The sequence below is a fragment of the Narcine bancroftii genome, chromosome 3, assembly GCF_036971445.1.
Source record: "Narcine bancroftii isolate sNarBan1 chromosome 3, sNarBan1.hap1, whole genome shotgun sequence".
NCBI classification, from domain to species: domain Eukaryota; kingdom Metazoa; phylum Chordata; class Chondrichthyes; order Torpediniformes; family Narcinidae; genus Narcine; species Narcine bancroftii.
Window position 1 is genome coordinate 47,311,837 of NC_091471.1, and position 14,850 is coordinate 47,326,686.

The following is a 14,850-nucleotide window of genomic DNA, read 5'->3' on the forward strand; positions in this document are numbered from 1 at the left end:
AAAAAAGTAAATGATTAATTGGCAGAGTATGGGCTGATATCAGGTTATAAGGTAAGTTTTTACAAAAGTGTAGTGATGCTAATGGTCAAGACAGACTATGTTCAAGTCAAAACAAAGGAAAAAAATTAAATGGCAGAAAGGCATAATTAAATATTTAGGAATTAATGTTGATAAGAAATTAAATAATTTATTTAAATTGTATAACATACCTTTATTGAGGAAAATTAAACAGGATTTAATAAGATGGAAAGATTTGCCAATTTCTTTAAAGAGGAAGGATTAATTGTGTGAAGATGAATATCTTTCCTTTTTCAATCTTTACCAGTTTTTGTACCAATAATGTTTTTTCAAGATTTAAATAAGAGTGTAAGAAGATTTATTTGGAAGGATAAAATGCCTCAGATGACATTGGAAAAATTAACATGGAAATTTGATCGGGGAGACTTTGACTGTCTAATTAAAAAATTAAAGCATCTCAACTTAGATTTTTGTCTTTTTGTTATCAGACTGATGAAAAGACAGCAAGGATGCAAATTGAAATGAGTAAAAAAGGAGAAAGTAATTCTGAACATATTTTATATAAATGGCATGAGGGATTATTAAAAGGAAAAATCAGATACACCAATATTGAAGTATATTCTCAAATTATGGAATGGAGAACATGTAGAAAGAGGAATTAGAATTATCAGTTGGTTAAAATGATAGCAAGTCAAAATCCTTTGATTCTTTTTATGGTTAATAATCGTTATTTCAATGTTTGGTATAATTGTGGAATAAAAAAGGGATTTTTAAAAAACTTTTGACCAATTGAAAGTATAATATACCACATAACACTATTTTTTCTCATTATCAACTTGAATCATATTTAAAAAGAAAGTTAGGGAAGAATTCTAAATTACCAGGACAAAGTCTATTTGAATAGAAAATGTCTATTGAAAGATTTATTACAAATATGTATATCAAATTATTATTCAGAAAAAGGATTAATTTAAATCTAAATCCGGATGGGAAAAAATTTAAATATACAGATTCTTGATGAATTATGTTCAAAATTATGCTATGAAAGTGTAACCAATACAATTAATGTTAAATATCAAATAGCACAATTTAATTTTTTTTTTACATCAATTATATTATACTCCATTCAAATTGCATGCACTTCATTTGAATTGTTCTGATCAATGTGAAAAGATAGACAAGTTTTGGAAGAATACAAGTATTTTATTGGGATGAGTTTTGAAGACGCAAATTTTGAAGGATCCCAGAGTATTTTTATTCGGAAATATTTCCCAATTGAAGTTAGATATTTATCAAAAGAAATGTAGCAATAGCAAAGAAATCAATAGCTGTAACATGGAATCTGGTGATATTGTGGGGTTGAATAGATGGAGAACGGAATTATTAAACTGTATAACATTAGAGAGAATAATGTATAATTTAAGAAGTCAACCAGAAAAATTTGATAAGATTTGAAAACCCTACATGGATTTTATTGCTACAACTTTACCTGCAGTTTCCACCATGCCACCATCCAACCCACCCTAATTAGTTATGTTTTAAGATTATGTAAACTGCAATTAATTAATTAAAAGATACTTTATTACACAGGCTTTTCTTTTTCCCTACTTTTTTTTTTAGAGAGGGAGGGGGTGGGTGGGAGGAGAAAATATATAAAAACTGTATTCTTTTTGTGTCATAGTTTTTATTATTCTTATGTTATGAATAAATACTGTATATGCTTATTAAAAAGAGGAATGCTGTCATTTTTCATTGCAGCACCAGGGGGCAGCAAAGCACAGGAGTTACTGCAGTATCAGTGTACTGGATCAAGAGATCTTTGATTCACAAGAGTTCATCAGAAAAATAAAGTTAAACAGTACATGCAACTGAAAGAAAGGAAACCCAAATTTAGTTACTGACTAAAATGGCTAAGTAAGCTTTTCAGATTATTAGGCTTTGATAGCTTGGTGGTTAGAGCATTGGTTTTGTAAACCAGTGATCAGGAGTTTGTTCCTTGTTGGGGCCTTAATTCTGTAAGGGGTGCTGGACAAAGAGGCGAATGTCTCCTATGGTAGACAAAGGAAAATAATTTCATGTATATTATATTCTAAAAGTGACAATAATGGAACCTTTACCTTTAGTTTTTAAACGACATAGCATGGAAGAAGCCTATAATGGTGACTGAAACCAATTACATTCAATTAACCTACCAATGTTTAGGAGGGAGGGAGGAAATCAGAGCATCCAAGGAAACTCCATGCAGGACATGGGGAGAAATGATAAATTCCTTGCAGAAGGTGATAGATTCAAACCAGAGTCACTAGTGCTGCAAGAACTTTCAATTAACTGCTACACTAATCATGTTGCATTTGGGCAATTAATAGTTTTCCTTATAATGTCTACATCCCAGCAACATTGAGTTTTAATTATGATTATTTTAAAACTTCATACTTCAACAATGGAACTAAACTCATGATATTAACAATGAGGAATCAGAGGATTTCTTGCAACAGCTCAGTGAAGTTTCTCAGAATGCTTTGAAAAATCCACAAACATTCTCAGATTATTTTATCATTTACAACTGATACCCAAATTGATGAAAACAACATATAATGTTATATCCAGATTTAGAAATCTTTAATACCTGCCATCCTGTAGGACTTCACACAACCGATTATTGACCATTTTATCCATTTTATGCCTTGCCTAGAGAAGTGAAAGACAAGTAAGCCAAATTGTACACTGCAGATTGTAGCAGCCCTGGATTATGCCACAGAATATTTTGTAGTAGATTAGTAACTCAATTGGTAAATTCCTTGTGGTAATGGAACGAAGAAACCAGAATAATCCCAGCCTTAATTGTACTTCAACAATGTCAGAAGTGAAGTTCACCTGGCTCTGACACCCTTGGTCCATGAGGAGATTTTCTTACCACATAAATGATAAATGCATCCTAGGGTGCCCAATGATATTAACAGAACTCATAATAACAGAGCTCAGGAGAAGTATGCACCTTATGGAATGCAGGATCAAACTAGAGGGGGAAGCAAAGAACAAGTACAAAATCCATTTTCATGTGGTCATTTGAACCATGTTTGCTTTTCGTGATTGAAAAAACGTCATGGTTGATTTTGCTTCTTATATCATATTATTAGGGCAAATATTTTGGTGATCAAGTACCATTTTTAATTACAATGATTGCCCAATAACATTTTTAGTTTGAGGGATATTAAAACATTTTAATCTGAAAACCACAAATTATTGTTTTAATTGTTAGACAAATTATTAATTTCTTGAAAAAACTTCTTTAGCCATGATCTCAATCCATTTTATGAATTTCCAACTAAATTTGTTTAACCGTGTCCAACCTCAACTCTGCCAACTGCCCACCTCCACCTACTTGCCTTAATCCAATCTCCACTCATTACATTATGAGAATTGCAAACGAACAAAACACTTACATTAAAACCAACATTTTTTCCTGCTTTTTTCTTCTTCCAGAGATTGCACTGATCATGAGGCTAATTAATTAAAGTATTTGGGAGCCTCGATCAGCTTATCAAACCTAAAGTCCATTGCATGAGGATGACCTCCATCATTTTGTCCATCATGTCATTCATTTCTGATCATCCAACTCTCATTCTATTCCCCCCAACCCCCCTCCACCAGCCCTTGCTGAATTCCCACCACCACCCTCAAACATCTGCTTCACTGGACTCTGCAACCTGCATTTCATAGTGCCAAAAAGCCTGGTTCCATCATTCTCCCCTTCCCAACAAGCTTACTTAAATTCAGCCACATCCAAATCTAAAATGCATTTAAAAAAAATCTCACCCATCGCTTCAAACATCTTTTTCCATTAAAAAAAAATCAAATCAAATATTTAGGATTAGGATTCAGTTGAAGTACAGAGAACTGTCAAGTTTTCTACAAAATGACTGTCACCATTTGACCCAATATTTTTGGAACAATGAATGGCAAAACCAACCTCTCAAGCCAGAGGTGGAGTTGGGCTTGTGGTGATACGACCACCAGCCTACTGCAGGGGGCGAGCTCTGTACCTGCAGGAAGACCACCTAAGATGCCGACTGTCAATCAACCAACCTGGATATACACCTGAGCCAGTCCCTCCTGGGCCAGTCACTCATGGAACCATCAGAACTGAAACTGGGGTACAGACTTAATGGATTAAGGCCTGTAGTACAGTCTTCTGTGTTTTTGTGTTTGCTTGCTGCACCACAGGGCTAAGGCTTAATTCTGGATGCTCATTACCAGGTGTATAGTTTACTGGATTTCAGGCAGTTAGACGGTGCTCACAAATCTTAATTTGAGACTCTGGCAGGGATCAAGAGCACGTCTATGGACCCCAACTCCATTCACTTCTGGAAGCACAGAATAAGAAGTTTTCAGAATAACATGAAAACATCTGCCTTTAACTTGAGTATCTTTGGTGACTTGGATCTTTTTCAAACCCAGTTTTTCTTTCATTGTGAATTCAGACATCTGCTGTTTTCTTCACGCTAATACTGCCTCCTTCTTGCCAGTGTAAATCTGATATATATTGCTGTTCAAGAAAATTAGCACCAATGCATTGGGATCATGAGATAATGTATAGTTGGCTGACACAGATTTGAAACCATACAAGTCTTGCATGCTGATGACACACTGCTCTTTACACCGATGCCTTGACAAATTGTCATCTCTAATGTATCAGACAATAATTGATAATGAGCATAGCCAATGACAGTGTTTAACACTCCAATTAATTATCAGGAAATTTAAAAAAAATGAACCAACATTCTATTCCCTGCAAATATTATAATTACGATGCAATATATAAATGTGCTGAAGAAACTCAGCAGGTCAACAGCATCTAGAGGAAGTAAAGAGGAACATATGTTTTGGACTCAAGTCCTTCATCAAGGTATGAGCAAAAAGCAGTCAGGCACCCGAACAAAAGGTTGGAGGTGGGGGGAGGTGGACAGGCCAACAGGTGAAAAGTCATTGGTGGATATGGGTGGGAGGGCAGAGGGTTGGATCTCTGAATAGAGGGAAGGGGTGGGGAGCTAGAGGAAAGGAGACAGAGGGATTGAGCAAGAGAAAGAAACAGGAGAGGGGCCAAATGAAAACTGGAGAAGTCAATTTTAAAGACTTCTGGTTGAAGAGTGTTGTTCCTCCAATTTATGGGTGGCTTCAGTTTGCAATGCACAAGGCCTGGACAGACATATTGGTGTGTGGAAATGTGACGTTGAACTAAAGTGGTTGTCATTGGGAGGTCCCTGTTATTGCAGTGGACAGAGTGAAGGTGCTCAACGAAATGATCTCCCAGTCTACATCAAGTCTCCTCAAAGTAGAGGAAGACACAATGAAAGCACAAGATCAATGCACTAGACAAACTGCACCCCCCCCCTCCCGAAACACACATTCCCCTTAAGCAATATCTATGCCATAAATGTTCTGTGATTAGTAAGGAATTGCTTAAGGTGGTATGTGAGTGGGAAGGGAAGGTTGAGAATCATTGCTCTGGACTCAATTGTTACTGAAATATTTTGCTTGAGAAACATTGTCATTGGCCCGTTTCCTTCGGAATTATGAAACCGTGCACAAAACAAATCAATTAGGTACAATTAAAACAGTGGTTTTAAAATTTTTTCTTCCCACTCACTCCCCAACTAATCACAGAACAATTACAGCATAGTGATTGCTTAAGCTGGAATGCAAGTTTGGGGAGCAGTGTGCACTAAATAATCCTTGCAGAGTCACACATTCAGTAAAAAAGACTTATCAATGCATTGCAATGCAGTTACTTTTATGGGTTATGAGTTAAGCAATGCATTTGTGTATGGACTATTGCATGATAAGCATATAATGCCCAATTTAAGCTTGCATGCCAAATTTGCGATGTATCGGGGTTAGAGCCTGTGATGGACCCAACTATGTTTGCTACCTTCTGCAGCTTTCTGCATTCCAGGGCACTTTACCAAACCAGCCCGTGTTGCAACCAGTCAAGGTTCTTGCCACAATATACAAGTAGAAGTTTGATTGACTATCCAATGGTATGCCAAATCTCTTCAGACTCTTTAGCAAGTAGAGGTGCTGGTGTGTCTTCTTCACAATGTGCTGGCTCCAGGAAATGTCTTTTGGAATTAAAACTCTCTGAAACTTTAAGGTACTGACCATCTCCACTGGATTCCCATAACTGCACACAGACACGTGGTCCCTTGGCCTCTCTTTCAGGTCTTGATGATGGAGAGAACAAGATTATTGTTCTGCTACCACCCATCCAGGTTTTCTATCTCCATCCTACATGCTGACTCATCACTTCTGGTTATTCAACCAACAATGGTGGTGTCTTTAGTGAATTCATACTGATGATTTGTTGCCAGTCATGTTTTTTTTTTTGTTTTGTTTTGGAAGAGTTCAAGAGTGTAGATGAGCACAGTGTGAGGTTGCAGTGAAGCAAATGCATGGCTCAGTAATGAGACACATTGTTCCTTGGTTTGAAGATTGATACCGGTGGCTGACAGCCAGTGGTGACACGTGGAAACTGGCATCAATGTGCCAAAGCTTGAAAACATAGCAGACTCATGTCATCACTAAACTCTATACAGCATTATACTCAAGTTTAATTGTTACAAAATACCTAATACAGTGTGATGGGTTCTTCTGTGAACACACGAGAGGTTATCTCTAGTCTGTTCACATAGCTATGCAAAGAGTACAGAGTATGGGATTACAATGAAAAGGTAGATCAATTAGCATCAAGGGCAGCGTGATACACTCTTGTGTTCATTCCTGGCCATGATGGCTGCAGGGAAGAAACTGTACTCAAGCTTATTGGTGCATGCTTTCACTCTCTTTAGCCCTATTTTATTGGCTACCTTTCCCAGGCAGCAGAGATGCAGATGGAGTGCATGGAGCAGAGGGAAATTTGTAGTTATGTTCAGACCTGCATTCAATACCTTCTGCAGCTTCTTTCGATCTTGAACAAAGCAGCTCTCACACAATGCTGCAGTGCATCCAGCAAGTACGCTGTGCAATTCCTTGACCGTACTCAAAACTATTGCCTTGCTTTTTGAAAAGGAAATGTGAAATGGAGGTATTCTATATGCCATTTCCCTCAATATGGGCATCACCAGCCACCAGAAATGCACAATACACAAGTTAACTTTTAATCCAAAGGGCTACCCAAGGAGGAGGTGGAGGCATGTTTCAACCAACCTTCCCCTCTTTCCTTCCACGAGACATCCACATCTTAACAACACGACTGCCTCTGGTCTAACTCACATGAAATACCTTTCATCCTTCTGTTCAATTGGTCATTGACCTATTGGGGCTGTCGGTCCTGTATTCAAGTTTAACATTCTGAACTTCGATTTTCGAAGATTTTCATGAAGCTCCTCTGGCACCACAAAATCTTAGAGTTCTTCTTATTCTCGTCTTTGTGCTTCACAACTTTTACTTGCACTGCCATTGCTTTGGCCCCAAAATCTCAAATACATGGTCTAAACTTGTGTCATTCCACCTCTTTCTTTCACACTCTTTCAAACTTGGATCAAAACTTTTACTTTGCTGTCCCAATATTTCCAAGTTTGCCTCAGAATAAATCATTGATGCACATTTTTGAAAAAACAAGATATTTAAAGTGCTCCAAAAATGACAGAATATGCCAACTGTTCATCTCATCTTCATTTTGTCCCCCCAATCCAATCCCTCCCCACTACATTACATGCCCACCATCACTTCAACAATTTCCAGTTTCTTGGACTCCACCACCTCATTTTCACCATAGACATCAAATCTCCATAGACTTCAAATCTCCATAGACTTCAAATCTCCATAGACTTCAAATCTCCATAGACTTCAAATCTCCATAGACTTCAAATCTCCATAGACTTCAAATCTCCATAGACTTCAAATCTCCATAGACTTCAAATCTCCATAGACTTCAAATCTCCATAGACTTCAAATCTCCATAGACTTCAAATCTCCATAGACTTCAAATCTCCATAGACTTCAAATCTCCATAGACTTCAAATCTCCATAGACTTCAAATCTCCATAGACTTCAAATCTCCATAGACTTCAAATCTCCATAGACTTCAAATCTCCATAGACTTCAAATCTCCATAGACTTCAAATCTCCATAGACTTCAAATCTCCATAGACTTCAAATCTCCATAGACTTCAAATCTCCATAGACTTCAAATCTCCATAGACTTCAAATCTCCATAGACTTCAAATCTCCATAGACTTCAAATCTCCATAGACTTCAAATCTCCATAGACTTCAAATCTCCATAGACTTCAAATCTCCATAGACTTCAAATCTCCATAGACTTCAAATCTCCATAGACTTCAAATCTCCATAGACTTCAAATCTCCATAGACTTCAAATCTCCATAGACTTCAAATCTCCATAGACTTCAAATCTCCATAGACTTCAAATCTCCATAGACTTCAAATCTCCATAGACTTCAAATCTCCATAGACTTCAAATCTCCATAGACTTCAAATCTCCATAGACTTCAAATCTCCATAGACTTCAAATCTCCATAGACTTCAAATCTCCATAGACTTCAAATCTCCATAGACTTCAAATCTCCATAGACTTCAAATCTCCATAGACTTCAAATCTCCATAGACTTCAAATCTCCATAGACTTCAAATCTCCATAGACTTCAAATCTCCATAGACTTCAAATCTCCATAGACTTCAAATCTCCATAGACTTCAAATCTCCATAGACTTCAAATCTCCATAGACTTCAAATCTCCATAGACTTCAAATCTCCATAGACTTCAAATCTCCATAGACTTCAAATCTCCATAGACTTCAAATCTCCATAGACTTCAAATCTCCATAGACTTCAAATCTCCATAGACTTCAAATCTCCATAGACTTCAAATCTCCATAGACTTCAAATCTCCATAGACTTCAAATCTCCATAGACTTCAAATCTCCATAGACTTCAAATCTCCATAGACTTCAAATCTCCATAGACTTCAAATCTCCATAGACTTCAAATCTCCATAGACTTCAAATCTCCATAGACTTCAAATCTCCATAGACTTCCATCTCCCACACTGAAGGTCTCAAGGCCCTTCATTTGTTGTTTTTTTTTTTAAAAAACAGAGCCAACCAGTCACCCTCCATCAAGCAGAACTTGTTCTCACCTTTAATAACCTCCTTTGGCTCATCTCACTTTCTTCAAGTCAAACGTGCAGCCATGGTACGGTACCTGCATGGATCCCAGCTATGTCCACCTTTCTGTTGGATAGGTGGAGAAATTCATACAAACATACACAGCCACAGCTCCTCAACTTTCCTCTGCCTCATTGATGACCAATTGGTACAGCCTGATGAGCCAGTCAACTTTATCCACTTTACTGCCAACTTTCATACCAACCAACCTCAAATTCACTTGGTCCATCACTCTCCACTTTTTAAGTCTCTCCATCTCAGGAGACAAACTCTTTACAGATATTTTCTATAACCCATGAACTTTCATATTTACCTTGACTACATTTCTTCACACTGTTCTCTGGAAAGATTGTATTCCTTGCTCTCAATTTCTCCATTGCATTTGCTCCCAGAATAAGGTCTGCCATTGCAGGACATCATAGATGTCCTCCTTCACAAAATAAAAAAATTCTCTCTACTGCCATCATCTCAGCCCTCACCCCTATTTCCTGTACATCTGCTGTGGCCCCTTCCACCTGGAGATGCAACAAGGAAAGGATTGCCATTATCCTCATCTACCTCCCACCCCCAAAACCAGACTCTGCATCAAACATCCTCTGCAATTTCCACCACCGACAACATGATCTCATCACCAGACACATCTTCCTCTCCCCCCCACCCCCTTGCTTTCTGCAGGGACCAGTCCCTCTGGGATTCCTTTACCAATCTCATCCCTCCCCAGTAATCGTCCCCTTGAGACCTATCCTTGTGCTGACACCTCCACCTCACCACCATTTGGTGCTCCAAACAGTCCTGCCAAGTGAAGCAATACTTCACCTGTGAATACGCAAGGATCATTTACTGCATCCAATGCTTCTGATGTGACCTCCTCTCCATTGGACAGACTCTATGAAAACAGGGTGATGGTTCTGTTGAGCTCCTTTGCTGTCTGCTGCAAACACATGGACTTCCCAGTAGCCAAGCATTTTAATTCCACACTCCATTCTCACACCAACAGGTCTATCCATGGCCTCGTACACTGCTCAACTGAGGGAACCTGAAAATTGGAGAAACAACATAATATTCCATCTGGGCACTCTCAAACCAGATGGCATTAACATAGATTTCTCTAGTTTCTGTTAAATTCCTCCGGAGTTTCTTTCCCTATACTTCTCTTTTCTTCCCTTCCACCCCTCCCTTCCCTCTCCATACAGAGCTACCCCATCACTTGTCAGCTTTTTTCCTTTCTGCCCTCTCAGCCACATTCACCTGTGTCCTCTTACCTGTTAACTTGTGCCCCTCCCCTGCCCCTTTCTCCCTCTTCTACCCTCACCTTTTTATTTAAATGCCTGCATCCTTTCTCCCCCCTCCCAAATACTTTGATGAAGGTTCCTGCCCAAAGCATTTTTGTGTATTCAGCTGATTTGTAGTCAAACACAAGAGATTCTTGCTCAAGGACCAATGAGACTAGGTTCTGATAAGCAGGTGATGCAAGTTTCACAGGGAATCTCTTATTCATACAAAGTGAATTCCTGACCCATCCTTCAACAGTTTCATGCAATTCTGCTCCAAAAGTCCAAAGTTCTTGGCAGATTTTAAAAAGGTGGATGGCCCAGGAAAATAAATGCCGACTTACAATATCATCAACCAGATCCTTGATAGCAGTTATTCCCAACACAATTAACAGAGGAACAAGTGTAGTGTACCAGGCCAAGGTGGAGATCTGTGGAATGGACTAGAGGGCAGAAAAAAAGAAATCAATTATTTTACTGGGATGAGTATTTCTCAAATTTTGGTTACCTAAAAATTTTAAGTTGCCCTCGAGTTAAAAATTGGGTCGAGCTCTTCCAAGGTCAACAGTGTCACAAACCAAATCAGTTTGAAATATTACTTGTTTCATTAATTATTATGCTTAGTTTTACATTGCTAAGTAAAATCTGAATATTAAAATGCAGAAAATAACCTGTTTAAAAAGATATTGAATCCCACATTAAAGTTAAGCTGGTTTGCAAGTCATTTCCCCACATTTTTGCACTTGCAAAAATAACTTGAAGTAATTTGGTTTCAAAAAGAGTTGTATTTTATACCTCATCTTTAATTCTTAACATTTCTTTGACTCCAAATCATTTTCTTGCTCTTCTTTGAATAAGTGGGCCAACAGGTCTAATGTTGACTGCTTCACAATCCCATGTAGTTGACTTTGTCTCCCTTACCGCTAGAAGGGCCATATTAATGAGATGGAAAGATGATGTCCTCCCACTCATACTCAATGGTTGTCTGATATGATGGCATGCCTGACTTTGGAAAAGGTTAGACGCTCCGCTGCTGAAATTAATCTCAACTTTGTTTCTTTATGGGGCTTTTTTCTTAATTATTTTCAAAATTTGTCAGGTTAGTTTACTTTTGACTTCTTTTAACCCCATTGATTACCTTCCTTTTGTTTAAATTAGTTAGGGGTCTGTTTATGTTTATAGCCAGCAGGCCTCCAAACGAGTAAAGTGTTTTTTTTTAAAAAAAAGGTTATTTTTCTTTTCATTGTAACATAGGTCTTACCATTTTTAATTATTACATGTGATATGTTAATACTTCATTTTATTACCATGTACCTATGTAACATTTACTTGACGAAACCAAGAAAAATACTGAAAAAGAAAAAAAGTACTATTTTTCATAATTACTGTTAAATAAGAAAGAGAAAAAAAAATTCCATCTCCCTCACTTCACATCCAACTCCAGACCAGTTGGAATCTTTTAGAAAGCTCAAAGTGAAGCTGGTGTTACTGGGAATCAAACAAAAAAAATCCACAAAATATAATCACATCCACGAGTAAAGTATAAAGCAAGGTACTGTTTTAGTGTGATGCTGTCTTATCAGCGCCAATCAAAAGGTGCATTTTGCTTTCAGATTCTGATGGATGTGGTAGCTATTTACAATAATTTCCTTTTATCACTCAATATACCAACCACAATGATCTGTCAAATAGTCATGAGTATCATTTAATTCCATAAGCAGGCCTTCCAGCTTTACTCCAGGATTTGTATTAGATATTTGTTTTTCGCTAAGTGCAGAGCAGAAGCAACAAAGTCCAAAAATATTCAGAAGGATCTCGACTTGAAATTGTACAATTTGAACAGGTATCAACGTTAAAATGTCTTAAAAAGGTATCTTTTCCCCTTTGCACATTGGAGATCGGAAAGGTGTCACAACATTTCACACATTGGCTTTCATACTGGAAATTTAAATGCTGTTCTTGAGCTTTAAATACCTACTTGCAGAATGAGAAGAGCCAGAAAATACGCATTGGCTGCCCTTTTAAATTGCTCCATCAGGTTTTGTGGCAAAAAGGTGATAAAATTGTATTTGTATGTCCGGATAGCATTCCCCTAGAAGGGAAAAAAAAATCAACAACCGTTACATGCCAGAAGACAGATACAAAAAACTTTGGCGCTTACTGTGTCCTGTTTAACATTAACTGTGGCTGAGGGATAAGTAATGCCAGTCTTGGCTGAAGTCATGAAGGTTGTGCTTTCAAGTCCCATTTCAGAGCATTAAAGCTGAAAGTTCTCAACCAACATTCCAGTACAGTGCCAGAGGAATGCTTTCAAAGAAGCTGATTCTCAAATGAGAATTCAACCTTGTCTGTTTTCTTTGATGGACCTTAAAGACCCTATTGAATTATTTTGCCCAAAGAGTAGAAAAGGTTATGAGCTAATGTTAATCTTCATAATTTAATGCAGACTGTCACATTGCTTGTAATTGAGAGCTTCATATGCACAGATTCTTCACCATGTTTGCTGCTGTACAGAAGTGCACTTTAAAAGAGCTACAGTGGTTTTGAACGCTTTGAAACTTTAGCAAGAAAGGTAACGGTTCCATTATTGTCATGTAACATGCATGAAATTCTTTTAACTTTTGTCTACTGCAAGGCAGACAGAGAATTGCCACTTTGTCCAGCTCCCCTTACAGAAACCTACAGCACCTGGTGTTCAATCCAAGTACTGACCAGTCCCATGCCTTCATTAGGCCTCTAAAATCAGACAATCCCAGGCATATTCAGACCATTGGGTGCTGTTACGTACAAAATGACAATCCTGACAATTAAGTATAAGATGACAATTCTTCTCCCTAATATCAGGGAAAGTGTAGAGATACTTCCAGTCTTGAGATTGTTTAATGTTTCAGGGTGCACAAAAATCATTGTACATTGTCTTCAAGCGACATCTATGCATGGTAAATATGGAGTAAAAACACAAGGAAATGCTGGAGGAATTTAGACGGTCTTTCAGTGTCCATAGGAGACAGATATATTGCCGTCGTTTCTGGGCAATGGTGCTCCCATTGTGGTCTTCTCTGCATCAGAAAGGCTGGCCACAGACCGGGAGATAATTTTATTGAGGCCAGTGCTCCTGTGGTGGTCTCCTCTACATCGGAAAGACAAGGCACAGACCAGGAGATTGCTTTGTTGAACTCTGTGCTCCCGTTATGGTATCCTCTACTTCAGAGAGAATGGGTGCAGACCTGGAGATCGCTTTGTTGAGAACCCATTTCAATTCCCTATCCCATTCCCTTGCTGACATGTCTGTCCATGGTCTCTTGCATTGCCAGACTGAGACTTCCCACAAATTGGAGGTATAACACTCAACACCCTCCAGCCAGATGGGATCAATAACAACTTCTCTGGTTTTGTTCAAACCCCAACACCCCCCCCCCCCCACCTCTTCCCTGTCTTTTACACAGACAATCAATTCTCACCTCTCCCCTTATTGTATTCAATTAAGACCTTTTGTTGATCTGGATTCGTCCCCCAGCCGGCATTGTCTGCATTCTGAGATTTATTTTCCCCCCCACACGTTCTGCTTATTCCTTGAAGGGCTCAGGCCTGAAATGTCAGCAATACATCTTTGTCTACCATGGACTCTGATACCAGTTGAGTTCCTCTAGCATAAGTTTTTACTACAATTACAGTGTCTGCAGACTTTCGTATTTCAACAATACTCACTGAGTATTTGCTTTTCTTAATGCAGCCATATTTCTTGACAGTGAACTGATCATGAAAGTTTCTGTCATTTGCTTTAACATTCCACGTGTACTCTGAAATAGAAGGAAAAAAGATAGTAAAAAACTGAAATATTCAAATATTTTGTTTCTAATCATTTTACTTTTTTTTGTTTCTATTTGGTTCTTTGGTTATTTAGTGACATCAGTTAAAGATAAGTTTGTTCCATGTATACCATTTTGCTATTTTCCTACAACTCTGGATATTCAAGGTTTACCCATTGCAGCCTCTGCATTATGGCTCAATTCCTTTCTCCAACATCAATGATTGTCCCATCAAACGTTTAATCCACAAGCTACTTTGTCCTTCTCATTCATTTCGTATGTTATATGTACCCATCTGGCTGCTGCAATAAAGAATTCTGTACATTGTACTTATGTACATGATAAACTCTCATCTCATCAACAGCTAAGCTAGGTCTTTCATTATCCAATAATACTGATAGCCTATCTAGTTGTCACAGCGCTTTGTCCCAAGTGTGGTCTCTGTGCAGTCTTCTGCCAATCTAAATGGCAGAGTGTTGATGAAAGGGCATCTCAGCACAGTTTATTAACAGCACACACAGTGGCACTTGAGCAGCTGATTGGTGCACTGACCCCAAGCCAGGGGCTAT

The 14,850-nt window shown here is 38.1% G+C and overlaps 1 protein-coding gene across 10 annotated transcripts in view; it reads right to left on the reverse strand.

Annotated features, from left to right (window-relative positions):
• atp8b1 (ATPase phospholipid transporting 8B1) overlaps window positions 1-14,850 on the reverse strand; it is a 178,599-nt gene that overhangs the window by 62,048 nt on the left and 101,701 nt on the right. For 9 of the 10 annotated variants that reach the window (XM_069923989.1, XM_069923995.1, XM_069923988.1 and 6 more), the window contains 4 exons: window positions 14,181-14,272; window positions 12,451-12,564; window positions 10,817-10,915; window positions 2,645-2,706 (listed from right to left, as the gene is read on the reverse strand). In XM_069923989.1, the coding sequence (XP_069780090.1) occupies window positions 2,645-2,706; window positions 10,817-10,915; window positions 12,451-12,564; window positions 14,181-14,272 (367 nt within the window). The remainder of the gene's footprint in view (window positions 1-2,644; window positions 2,707-10,816; window positions 10,916-12,450; window positions 12,565-14,180; window positions 14,273-14,850) is intronic. The other variant, XM_069923991.1, reaches the window with a different exon arrangement.